This window comes from Alligator mississippiensis, chromosome 1 (genome assembly GCF_030867095.1).
Source record: "Alligator mississippiensis isolate rAllMis1 chromosome 1, rAllMis1, whole genome shotgun sequence".
NCBI lineage: Eukaryota > Metazoa > Chordata > Crocodylia > Alligatoridae > Alligator > Alligator mississippiensis.
In genome coordinates, this window is record NC_081824.1 from 8131164 (window position 1) to 8144426 (window position 13263).

Below are 13263 nucleotides of genomic sequence, written 5' to 3' on the forward strand. Positions count from 1 at the left end.
TGCCCTGAGCGATCACTGCTTGCAGCTACGACTGGCCAGTTGTTCGGACTAATAATTGGTTTTTGTGGTGGGCTCTTCACATGGTTATCTGAACAGGGCTCTCCCACCACCTGTAGATCTCTCCTCGCAAGCTCTTGTGTGCCGAAAAGCAGTGTTATCCCCATTATACAGGTTGGAAGACTGAGGTAGACCAAGATCAAGGCCCAGACCTTCCAGAGAGGTGTCTCACATTGAGTGCTTCAGGTTTCATGGATTGTTAAGTCCATGGGGTGTGCAACACGACCTCCTGAATAACATGGGCTGGAGAACTCCACCACGTAATTTCTGCTTTCAGCCCGAAAAGCTTTGGGTGCCCGATTCGTGATACCGATGTGGAGCATTCAGCACTTCAAGACACTTTTGTGCATTTGACACACGGTGCCACAGAAGCAGGAGGCTTTCTCGAGCCTGCATCCAGAGCAAGAGGGGCACTGGGAGGACATGGGACCAGCGGTGGGGTGAGCACACAGTTACTGCATGTAGGAGCCTGGAATAAGCGTGGGTCAAAGTAGGAAAAGACACGTAGCCCGTGAAGAGTTCCAAGGAGGGAAAGGGTGACCGGCAGGAGCAGTTAAGAAGCTGCTTTCTCATTTTTGCTGATGCTGAGATTTTGAAGGCTGCGGGCTATTGTGATCACGCAGCCTGACCTCAGCAGAACACAGTCCAGAGCCTCCAGCTCTCCTTTCCTACATCCGGCTCAGAAGCATGTAGCTGAGTGAGAGCATCTTTTTGAGAAACCCGTCTAGCTTCAGCCATCTACCCTCTCATTCACTGCTAGGAGAAATGGACATGTCCAAACACTAAACTCCATATATTAAACCGTCTCTTCTCGCCCCATTTAATCTGTGCTGTGTAAAGACAGTGCGTGCATCTACATGAGACACTTAATGCGCAGTAGACTAATGCTGCTGCACATTAGCATGCATGGCAAAAGCCGTGCTAACATGCTAATGTGCAGTAGTAGTAGTCCACTGTGCATTAAGCATCACACCAAAAGCTTGCAACCATGCTCATGCGCAGTATGGCAGCCTACTGCACATTTGCTTAGTATTTGGTTTTACAAGTGCTAAATTTAATGTACAGTAGGCTCTGCGCATTAATGAACATGTAGACATGCCCAGTTGTCCTTAAAAGGATTTCAGCACCGTAAAGCCTGCCCCGGAGGGGAAAGACACATCTCTCCTGCAGTTGTGATCTCTTCCTGGTGACAGATCTGAAGTCACGTACTGTATTGCTACCAGGTGAGAACTTTGTAGGCTTCGTCTTCAGCATCTGGCTCAGCATTTGCTGCTTGGACAGTGCAATGATGTAGTCCTCCCATTAGGAGGTCTACATCTCCTTCTTCTGCTAGAGTTACTTCTGCTAGAGATAGCATTTTAGCAACCTACTTCCAGGAGCATCAGCACAGCGATGGACTATGAATGGTCTGATTTTCAGACCCTGAAGGCTCTTTGAAGTTACTAGGAATTGTGGGAAATCAGCATGATTGAAAAAAGTAGGCTATAGAATCAGAGGGATGGATGTATTTCAGTGCCTCCATATGCAGAGCTAAACGGGAACTGATTTCCCTAAGATACATTTGAACAAAAATGAAAAAAAAAATCTCATTTCTGCCAACACATTCTGTATAAAATTTTGACTATGGGTCAAACAATTACAAACCTGGAGAATGAAAATAATCCATTGAAGACTGAAGAAATGTTTAATTCATTTTCATTAATGATGTGGACACTGGAGTCAGAAGCGGACTTCACAAGTTCGCAGATGACACCAAACTTTGGGGCAAAGTATCCACACCAGAAGACAGGCAGATGATCCAGGCTGACCTGGACAAGCTCAGCAAGTGAGCGGACGAGAATCTGATGGTGTTCAACGCCGATAAATGCAAGGTTCTCCACCTTGGGAAAAAAACCCGCAGCATCCTTATAGGCTCGGCAGTGCTATGTTGGCTAGCACTATGGAAGAAAGAGACTTGGGGGTCATCATTGACCACAAGATGAACATGAGCCTGCAATGCGATGCTGCGGCTAGTAAAGCGACCAAAACGCTGGCTTGCATCCATAGATGCTTCTCAAGCAAATCCCGGGACGTCATTCTCCCCCTGTACTCGGCCTTAGTGAGGCCGCAGCTGGAGCACCGCGTCCAGTTTTGGGCTCCACAATTCAAAAAGGATGTGGAGAAGCTTGAGAGAGTCCAGAGAAGAGCCACGCGCATGATCAGAGGTCAGGGAAGCAGACCCTATGATGACAGGCTGAGAGCCCTGGGGCTCTTTAGCCTGGAAAAGCGCAGGCTCAGGGGTGATCTGATGGTCACCTACAAGTTTATCAGGGGTGATCACCAGTATCTGGGGGAACGTTTGTTCACCAGAGCGCCCCAAGGGATGACGAGGACGAATGGTCACAAACTACTACAAGACCGTTTCAGGCTGGACATAAGGAAGAATTTCTTTACTGTCCGAGCCCCCAAGGTCTGGAACAGCTTGCCACCGGCAGAAACTTTTTGGATCTAGGGCAGGGGTAGGCAATGTTTTTTGGCTGGAGTGCCGACAAACCTACAATGCCTACCTTGGAGGATGCTGGAGTGCCAGCATGCCAGAAAAAACAGGTTTGTGGTAGCTGCTGACGGCTGCAGAGCCCGGGTTGCTTGCAGCAGGGTTTCCATCCTCCCAGCTGGCTGCAGGGAGCAGCCCAGGCTCGGTGGCTATCAGCAGCTACCACGAACCTGGGCCTGCTGCAGCTGGGAGGCTGCAAAGAACTACTGCCATGGCTGTCTCCCAGCCCCGGGCTCTGGGAAGACAGCAGGTGCCGGCACTGTTGCCCCAACCACTGCTCCCCGGCAGTCACGTGCTGCCCAATCTGGGCATGCCCCTTCCCGCCTCTTGGGGCAGGAAGCAGCCGCGTGCCAGTAAAAAGCATGCCGCGTCTCATGTTGGGCACGCATGCCATCGGTTGCCAACCCCTGTGTTAGAGGATGGTTTCCGGTTGGATGTACAGAAGAGCTTCTTTACGGTAAGGGTGACCATGATCTGGACTAGATGGCCCACAGAGATAGTGCAGTGTCCAACCTTGGAAGTCTTCAAGAGGAGACCAGACAGACACCTTGCCGGGATCATTTGATCTCAGCAGGATTCCTGCCCGGAGCAGGGGGTTGGACTCAATGATCTTTTTAAGTCCCTTCCAGCCCTTCATTTCTATGATTCTATGATCAGATTCTCTCCTTTTGCACGTCTGGGCCAAATTTGTCCCTGGCAGCTATCTCTATGCAATGGATGCATTTGCCTCGCTTCCACTGATCAGTTAGCGTAAGCGAGTAGTTAGCATCTGCACTGAGTTCACCTCTGCACCTGATTCACAAGCGACACCGGTCTGTAGCACCTCCAAGTTTTATCCTCTACAGCAGCGGTCTCAACCGGCGGCCTGCGGGATGCATGCAACCCAGTCCTCACGCTGCGGTGGCCCACATGGCATCTCGTTCAAACATTTTGCAAATGGACACGCAGGAAGTAAGTTGTGCGGGTGTGGACGACATAACACACCAAGAGCTTCAAGTGTGGCCCTCTGTGGCAAATAGGTTGAGAAGGCTGATCTTTTATTAGACCAACTGAGTAGATCAGAAGCTTGCAGGGAACTTTTTCCAATGATTCATTTTGGTCTAATAAAAGATACCACATCTACCCAAACAACCTTGCCTGCCCATGTCCTTAGATCAATACTGCTACAACCAAAAACCAAGGCAGAATAGATTCGCTTTTGGGGCTCTTTTAGGGCCATGCTGCCGAAGTCTCTCTTTAGCATCTCTCTGTTTGTAAGACCATGTTTTGTAAGCTGACATCTCTGGCCAAACTTGCACACATGGACACTTGATGCTGGACAGGCTAGCAAATGCCCACATACGGTACACGGCCCAATCTATAACAGTGATTCTCAATCAGGGTGTCATGGCAATGTTAGTCATGTTATGCATACAACCATGATTCACAAGATAAGCCCAGAGATTTCAATTCATAGTGTGATCCAAATGTTAAAACCATTCTGCCCTGCAGTGCTGTTTCTGAGGTCTTTGCAAGAGAAGAATTGCTCTAGGATTTTTCTGTAGTCAAATAACATGAAGAGCTGGCATTTTCTCGGGGGGGGCGGGGAGGAGCAGGAGTTTGACTCTCAAAAGTTTGGGAACTGCTGATCTACGGGGTTGCACCTCCCTCTAGCGGCTCAGGGGGACTCTAGCACCCTGGTACGCGCTGATGTTTTCAGCCGCAGAGGCCCTCCCTGCATGTGATGAAAGCCACCTGTTGAAACACACGCGGGTGAATCGTGTCAGCAAACACGTACTTTGTTATGTGCAGAAAGCTGGATGCTGCCCGTGTCTTCCCGACTGGTGTGTGCAAATGGGAATTTTGCACGTTCAGTAGGCACACGTGCGGGTTTTTTTTAAATGACTGTTTGGCTATTCGCATTAATCTTTAACTTGACTTCAGCGGGGGACGGATTGAGTCCTGTCTCAGCAGGGTGGGTTTGATCAGGAAAGAGAGCCTGAGCGTCTACTCCTTGAGACAGTGTCGTGGCTCGTGTTATCACTGTAGCGTCTGAACCCCATGGACCCTTACTGGGGTGGGGAGGTTTTATCCTGGTTTTATGGAGCAGATTAAGTAGCTTGTCCGAGGTCACACAGAAAACATGTGGCGGAGCTGGGCCCAGAATCCAAGTCTCCTGAATCCCAGCCCATCAGTCCTCTTGTTCCCGCTCGGGACGAAGTGCTGTTTCTATGGAAAACCCCTGCGAGTGAGCTCACGGTTCTCCTAGTGTGCAAATACTCAGGGACCAGGGCGGGATGCTTCAAAAAGAAAAAAAAAATAATTTAACTAATTCTTCCCTCCCCCCCCCTTCTCTTTCCCTGTCCCGGCAGCAGAGTTTTTTGATGATTACTCTGAGGGCCGCGAATGTGTTAACTGCGGAGCCATGTCCACCCCGCTCTGGAGGAGAGACGGCACGGGCCACTACCTCTGCAACGCGTGCGGGCTCTACCACAAGATGAATGGCATCAACCGGCCCCTGATCAAACCCCAGCGGAGGCTGGTAAGGAAAGGCTCTTGCTGCTCCCCAGCAGCCTGTCCAGATGCACAACAGACTGCAGAGCAGGAAACCGGTGCATGTGGAGCTGGCCAGAGGTGCCATGCTGCCCTGTGAAACAAGGCTGAGAGTCCTGGGGAAGCTGGGCATTTCCCTTCTTACCCCTTCCCTTTACTCTTTTTCACTCAGCCCGATGCACCCATCTGGGCCTTGGTCTCTGCTGCTAGCATGCAGTCATTTCTTCAATGCAATGGTCTGTAACCGGTGCATCCCAGGGCCCTTTGGATTGCCTACAAAGGAGCCGTAACATTTCTTGCAAAGGACTGTGGGATCCCTACAGATGCCCAGGTGCCTACCTGCTGCACACAGCTCTGGGACAGGCCAGGCCGTGGTTTTGTAGATCCGTGCCTGGACAAGCACCTGGCTGGGGGCATCTGACCCCAGCGCCCTTTCCTGCCCAGGGCGGGGGGTCGGACTCAATGACCTACTGAGGTCCCTTCCAACCCAAACAGCTCTGAATCAAATTTTGACCTTGTTATACGTTCATAAATTGTAGCATGTGAATACCTACAAAGCCGTTATCACCTCCGATGTGGTTGGTCCTTCTCACCCTTCCCTTAGTACACATGATGTCCACCCCTTGCTATGTACTGCTCACCAGTGGCCTCCTTCAGTTTAGGGCAACCCCGACTCCCAGATACTCCAGCGGCTCCATGACTTCCAGTGACCCTCTATGCCTGGAAGCCAGGAGGCAGGACAGAGGCACAGGGGGTGGGGAAAAGGCAGTGGCATAATTTGGTGTCTCCCTGGGGCTTTAGGGGCTGGGCAAGACATACATGTATGGGGACTGGAGAAGGGGCTGTGGCTGGCAGGCTCGGTGCCTCTATCTGTGAGCGTGTCCATGCCATACCCATCCACGTGGTATCCATGCACCTGCCCTGTCCTTGGTAGAGCGCTCCTGGAAAGGTGCCCTGCAGCATCACAATCACACAGGCTGTAGCCCCGCTTTGTGCCGTGGGGGAGGTGATCGTGACTTGTCTCCAGGGAAGAGCGATTTATGCTGGGGTGAGGCCATAGGCTTTTTTGCTCCATGTCCTCTCAAAGCCACAGCTGAGGCAGTGGCTTTGCAGTCCTCTGGAGGCCCAAGGCTTTGCCACAAGGAGCTGGTGAACAGCCTCTCTTTATATGACTTCAGGTGTCTTTGCAGGGAGGAGGAGACATTTCCCATGTGAGACCTCCAGCCCTATCTCCTGCCTCTGCAAATGCCACATCTCTCTTAGCTTCACCCTTCCAGTCATTCTTCAGCATCTTCCATCATTTCTTCCGGGAGCTGCTTTGGCTTTATCTTGCCCTGCGTACGATGCCTCCCAGCTGGCTGTAATCTCCTGATGCCCTCTGGCGGCCAAAGTCTATCCCATTCACGCCTCCTATCCAGACTTGTCCTTCCAAAGTCGCCCGCTGCTGCTCAGCATTTTGCTAGGTTTCAGGCACTCGGTAACGAGAAGACTTTCAATGCTGAGGTCTGAGACTGGGGGGAAAACTTGATTTAGTCATAAACGCTTTGCTGCAAAAGGGTTCCCTATCCATAGATCGTACCACTGCTGCAGCTCAGACACCTGCAATGATGTACGTCACTGATTACAGGGCAGCAAGTGACTCCCCCCCACCCTGGCTCCAAAACAGCCTGAATTTGCTGACTTTGGGGACGTGCAGCAAAACTGAGTGGTGGCTGGGGAGTATTGGCAGGGAGTGTCGGCTCCTTAGGGAAATTTGAGTGTGAAGATTGCTTTTTGGTTAGGTTTGGAAACTACTTTGCCCCCCAAGTGCCCATGTGCTGCCTTAGCTCTGCAATGTGTTTGAGCTGGGGGTAAAGGAAGCCCGGAGCCTGGGCCAGGTGCCCCTCTGTGCCTGCTGACATGGTCCCTCTGCGTGGGTCACGGAGGATATGTGCCCGCTATAGCTTTTAGCTCCAAGGTGTGGGGCTTCAGCTCAAGGCCTGGGCTTTTAGCACTGCCGAGCTCTAGATTCAGCCTTCACTTGGTGCTTAAGGTGATGGCTGGCCTGCCTACTTCACGTCAAATAAGTGAGTTCAGAAGAGCAACGGTCAGCATTAAAAGTCCAGAGATGCCCCAAGCCCATTCCAGTGCCCCAGCCGGGGGTGTGCCAGACAACGCCGTGGAGTGAGGGCCCGTATCCTCATGGTCGCTGTGATGCTGGATTTAGGGAATGGGTGGACAAGTGCCATGGTCCTTGCCTCTGTTGCTTATCTTCTCTGTGGCTCTCATTACACATAGAAATGCTAGCAAAGGAAGCCAGGGGTCCTAGCATGTCAGGGAGGCAGAAGAACGACTATGCTCACCTTCATGATGGGGACCTTGGCTTTTGCAAGCTTAAGGAGGTAGTGAATTAAGACCCACATCGCCTTTCTGGGATAGCTAGTCCTGCCCCCACCCCATAGGGAATGCAATGTTTCTGCTAAAATTTGGAGTAAGGAAACAAAAAAAACCTCCATCCTTACAGATGTTTATTCCCAAACCTTGAACTCCCCTCTGAGGGCTGGAGGAAAGGCCAAGCTGGCTTTTGTTTTACTTGCAGAGCATAATTCATTGCTATATGAGTTGGTCCTGAAAAACACTAAAGCACTTATATCCATGCCCAGCTTGCCAGCAGGTCGCTCATCTTCACACAGACTCTGGGAGGTTGAAAGCAATTCAGGTCCCTTTTTTCCAAGGCATGTTCGTCGCAGTTTCCACGCTTGTCCGTTCTCGGATGGGCGCTCCTTCCTCTCTCTTGCTCTCTCTCTTCTGGATCAAGGTTACCATTTTATACAGTTACACATCGATTGCATTTGTAAGCCTTTGTGCTGGGTCACACCAGTCTATTGCCTTTTTCTGCAGGGTTGAAACTCTATAAAAGTCTTGATCCCTGCACTGTTTCATTGCTGGGCGTTTGCATCAATGACTTCCTTTTGCCTTTCCCTGCCTGCAGGAACCATCCTTTGTCTTACCCATTTAGCCAGGGTGACAATCCTTCAGACCCTGGAGGGGGCATATCACCTGTATCACATTTTTAGGGTGGTCTTGAGCCGTCCATATTGCTTGGATGGCTTTTAACTAATGTTTCCAAGGAAAACACAGCTGGAAAAAACTGCCTGGTTGGCTCCAGGCAATAGGCAGAGAAGGCCAGGAAGGAAAATGACAGCTAAAGGCAGAGCAAAGTGGGGCATGCAAGGCTTTATGGGCTTTGGGAAGGAAAAACTAAGGATGAGGGAGAAGCTGGAGTGGCTTCCCAGCTTCCCATAACTCTGCCAGTTGCCGCTGTGATGATGCCTGGCATCTTGTCTGACCCACCAGGGTTCAACCTGGGATCTGCGGGTCTTCAACAACGCACAAATGGCTACACCTTGAGCTAAAGCACCTTTGCCAGGTCTTCAGCAGACTTACATGCTCTGCACAACAGGCCCAAAGGGGGACCAGCGGGTTACATGAGTTTGCTAAAGTTTCCTGGATTTTAACTAATGTTTCCAAGGGAAGCACAACTGCATGGAAACATCTGCTTCGATGGTGTTCATCATGTATTGCTTATACAATGCCAAAAGTGGGCTGAGACCATAAGGTGAGGTCCCAGATCAGAACAGCTTCCAGCAAACACTGTTGTCATCAAAGAGTTTAGCCATTGGCTTCTGTGCCAGTGGGATTGTGCTATTAGCTCCTGGTAGTTCCTGCTCTATTTCCAAAATGAACAGAGAAAACTCTGGTCAATCCAACTGCCCACCTCTGAAACACTCCCTGATTCATGGAGAAAGGTTTGGGAGCCAGATCTTTATTTGGTAGCCAAGTTCCCAGGGCTGAAATGAGGCCGATCTGGATCAGAGCCCCTGCAGGTTGTGGCACTCATAATCAACCCAAATGCAACCGGCTGGGCCAAGTTGCGGGCTCGGTGAGTGTAGTTTGATTCTCACTTTAAGTAGAAAGCAAACTGTTGCCTTTTGACCTCTACAGATCTACCTTCACCATATCCCAGTGGTTCCCAAAATAGGGATTGCAAAGTCCAGCATGGCCACAGTAATTATGAGTAGGGTTGTGAGCCCCAGAGGACTTCAATTATAGCTCTTGGGTTTGTGCTAGAAGTTGGGCCATGAGCCTGGATGCGGGGTTTTCCTCACAAAGAAAAAGAGACTTATGGTTTTATTGAGATGGCCTGAATTGGGGTAGTGGGGGGATAGCCCCTGACTCAGGAGCCCATGGGTCTCCATCCAGCAGTGCCAAGAACCGCTGCTTGGCCATTGCAAGCCAGCTGGGGCATGGGGTGGGGAGGTGCTCCTGGAGACAAGGAAGCAGGGTCAGCCCATCTCTGCTGGCTGGTTTCTCTCTCCCATGTTCCAGTCCTGCCTGCCTGCTCCATGCTTACTGCCCCTTCCCACAGGTAGGACCTAGCCAGATGTGTGTAGCCTATGTAAAAGCACAAGAAGGGACATCACATCCCTGCATGGGAGCACCACTGGGCTCACAACCACTATCAAGGTAGCTTTAGCAAGTCACATTACCCCACACGGCCTCTGCTTGCGAGTCTGTCAAATGGGTACAAACCCACTTACATGTACACCCCATTTTTACATGACAAAAGAACACCTACAAACCCACAGGTTAGCTGCTAGGCTACATGAGTGCTCATCGGGATTTGAAATGCTCATAGCCAGTGTCAAGACCAGGGAATTGTTCACGCTGCTCTTGCCTTTGCATTGCAGTCAGCCTCACGCCGCGTCGGCCTCTCTTGTGCCAACTGCCACACGACGACCACCACGCTATGGCGCAGAAACGCGGAGGGCGAACCCGTGTGTAACGCCTGCGGGCTATACATGAAGCTCCATGGGGTAAGGATGGATCAACGCTGTGGTTTGGTGCCTGGTCTTTATACTAGGAAGTCCTTGCGGACACCAGGCGGTCGGGAGGCAGGTTCTTGTACGATATAAACTTTGCCTCGACTGCAGTCCCGTCATGGCAGCAGGAGGTGGCTTTGTTGTGTAAAGGGCTAAACCAAAGAGGCATATGACAAACCAGTGGCTGGAAGTTAAACCAGACTCACCCCTATTCGGTGCATGTTTCTAATGATGAATAGGTAGGCTTCACAGTAAAACTGAATGCCCTTTTTGGCTGATATACGTAAACCTGGGTCTGGCCTGCATAAGACAGGAGGTGACACTAGATGATCTGATGGTGCCTTTTAGCCATACACATCTGGGCGCCAAAGCCTTGAGTGCCAACATCTTTCAGTCCCCAAAAATTCAAATCCAGGCTGAAGCCAAATCTAAGAGCTTTAGCTGGTCTCCCATCTTGATCCATACGAAAGCAGTCAGTGAGTTTGGCCTCTGTGGCCTTTTAGTTCAATCTACTGGGCCTGTGAGGCAGAGATGGGATCTCAGTATAACCCATGGCTTTAAACACATCCTGAAAATACCTCTGCATCTGTGTTCCTAGGTCCCCAGGCCGTTAGCAATGAGAAAAGAGGGGATTCAAACAAGGAAGCGCAAGCCCAAGAACCTTAACAAATCCAAGGCACCAGCAGGTGAGTGTCAGGCGAGAAAGTCCTGTGTGCATGTGCGTGTGCACGCGCGCGTGCAGGATCAGGCCTAGCCAAACCATTTCATGTTCCCCTAGGTCCATCCAGCAATGAGAGTCTTACCCCCACCACCAGCTCCACCCCCAGCAGCAGCACCACCACCACCACCGAGGAAATGCGCCCCATCAAGACGGAACCGGGTCTTTCATCTCATTATGGGCACCCAAGCCCAATTTCTCAGGTAAGAGGCTTCAAAGGCAAACTGGCATCTGCTTTCCTCAGTGGGAAAGAAAGTTCCCCAAATGTTCGGTGCAGGGAAACAGTGGCCATTTTATCTCCATCCAAGGCTATGGAGATTCCTATTGGGGGGAGATATACTTTGCAGAGTATTACCCCATGGCTAAGAAAGGGCAAAGAGTTTGTGCTACTTGCCTTGGGCAAAGGGGTGAACATCTTTCCTGAGTAGGAAGGTTTGCCAGCACGAATGAACAGTGAATGATCTCCCCTCCCACGCCAACTACACGTGATGGCTCTGAGCCTAGACATGAAGGCAGCAATCTTGCTGAAAACTGAAATAGTACAAGTATGGCACCGTGCTGAGATACCTGAGCCGGGTCTGGAATCAGAAACAAAATAGCCGCATGGCACTGTGACCTGGCTAGCTAGATCTGCTGAGAAGTAAAGCTTATTAGTCTGCAGCCTAACCCTAATCCTAGCTAATATAGCCCTACTGCTTCCTGTTCTGGAGCTAGTCTGTCCAGAGCTAGCTGGCGCATCTCTGCATGATACTACCATGACCTTCATAAGGTATGTCTACACGTGCCGATTTAAGGTGCGTTAGCCATTTTTAAGGTGCGGTATGCATCTTAAAATTGGCAATTTTAGGCTATTCACACCTAAACTTGGTATCTGCAAAAGTAGGTATCACATGTAGGCACGAATAGCTAAAGCATCTTAACAAACATATAGATGCGCTAAGGCGCATTAACGCTGTGTATGTCAACTGATTTGCGACTAACTTTTGTCCCAGGTCGGCCTGCACACTGTGTTAATGCGCCTTAGTGCATGCATGTGTAGATGCGTGCCTAAATCGCCTTAATGCGCATTAGGCAAATGCGCGCTAAGTTTAGGCGCGCGTAAAAGCATGTGTAGATGCGCCCATAGACTCTGACATATATCGTGTTTTCACGGACAGCTCAGCAGAGTGAGATCTGCTTTATGTAGCGCAGCGGTTCTCCGCTTTGTTAGACTCATGGTACCCCTGGGAAAATGCCAGCTCTTGTTTTCACTCATTTTTTGACTATGAAAAAATAACATGCTAGATTTTCTGTTGCGAAGAACTCAGAAAGACCATGGCAGGACAGATTTTTTTTAACACTACGGATTCCTGGCTGAAAAGTCTTGGTTTACCTTGCAAACCATGGTTGCTCACCTAATAGTGCTAACATTGCGTGACACCCTGCAGCACCCTTGCAAGGGTCTCAAGGCACCCCAGGGTGACACAGCACCCTGTTTGAGAACCGCTGATGTACTGTAAATGCACTGTTAAGTTTCTGGCAACCCCGGCATTGTGACAGGGCAGCCACGTGGGCCACTTGGTGAGGAAGCAGCTAGTATGTAAAGCCAGAGTACCTGGTACCAATGCTACAGGTCTTGGTGAGGGATGTGGTGGCTCTTAGTCTGATCTATGCAAATTGCTGCTCCATGCCTGGAAATGTATGAGTGTGAGATAAGCAAAACCAGAAAAAAGACTTGTATTTTCAGAATCAGCATGTCCACACAGAGCCTTACACTGAAGTAGATATTCAGAATAATTATTCCAGCAGTTTCAGTACATTTCCAAGTGTAGACAAACTGGTTTTGACCAGAAATAGGGCAGCATTTGACATTTTTGACTTTGCTTTTGGGCTCAGAGAGTGCAAACCCATGTACACCAAAGCTAAAAAAGAATTGCTGGGAGTTAGACCATCCGCAAATCAAAACTAAATGCTTGCACTATGTAAGAGACTTGTAACAGGTGGCTTATTTGTAATACATTATTCAGCCACTAGATAGCCCTGCAAGCTCTCTGCAGCTGGATGCTCTGGGTGATAAGACAGACAGATCAGCAGTATAGAAGTCTGTGTGTTTCTGTCCGTTGAGTCCTTTACTAGAAGTCTCTTGCCTAAGGAGATATGCCATATATGTCATAGCAAGGTTATATCGCAGCAAGACAAACGTTCAGGTCAGTTAAGTTCCTCCGAAGAACTCTTGATGTTTAAACAAAGCGTTCAGTGTAATATTTGCGGATTATGGCATCAAATCAATATTAAATAGTCACTCAAATAATAAATGATACAAATCCCCACAATTAAGTGTGTCTCTGGACTGATTTCAGTGTGTAATTCTACAGCGGGATGTAATACCGAGTACTCTGGTATGGTGGCAGGCTAAGATGGTCAAAAGGTAATTGGTAACGAGGCCATCGGCCGCGGAAGGGGTGGGGAGGCCACCCAGGCCATGGTTCGACCAACTTTTAGCGCATTAATTTAGCACATTAATTTAGCTAGCTATGCAGTTCAAAAAATAGCTATACGGTTTTAACTGGAATGACAAACGC

The 13263-nt window shown here is 49.8% G+C and overlaps 1 protein-coding gene across 6 annotated transcripts in view; it reads left to right on the top strand.

Annotated features, from left to right (window-relative positions):
* Nucleotides 1–13263, top strand: part of GATA4 (GATA binding protein 4) — a 42798-nt gene that overhangs the window by 25864 nt on the left and 3671 nt on the right. For 5 of the 6 annotated variants that reach the window (XM_014610227.3, XM_019496414.2, XM_019496416.2 and 2 more), the window contains exons 3-6: nucleotides 4942–5111; nucleotides 9853–9978; nucleotides 10583–10670; nucleotides 10763–10905. In XM_014610227.3, the coding sequence (XP_014465713.1) occupies nucleotides 4942–5111; nucleotides 9853–9978; nucleotides 10583–10670; nucleotides 10763–10905 (527 nt within the window). The remainder of the gene's footprint in view (nucleotides 1–4941; nucleotides 5112–9852; nucleotides 9979–10582; nucleotides 10671–10762; nucleotides 10906–13263) is intronic. The other variant, XM_019496415.2, reaches the window with a different exon arrangement.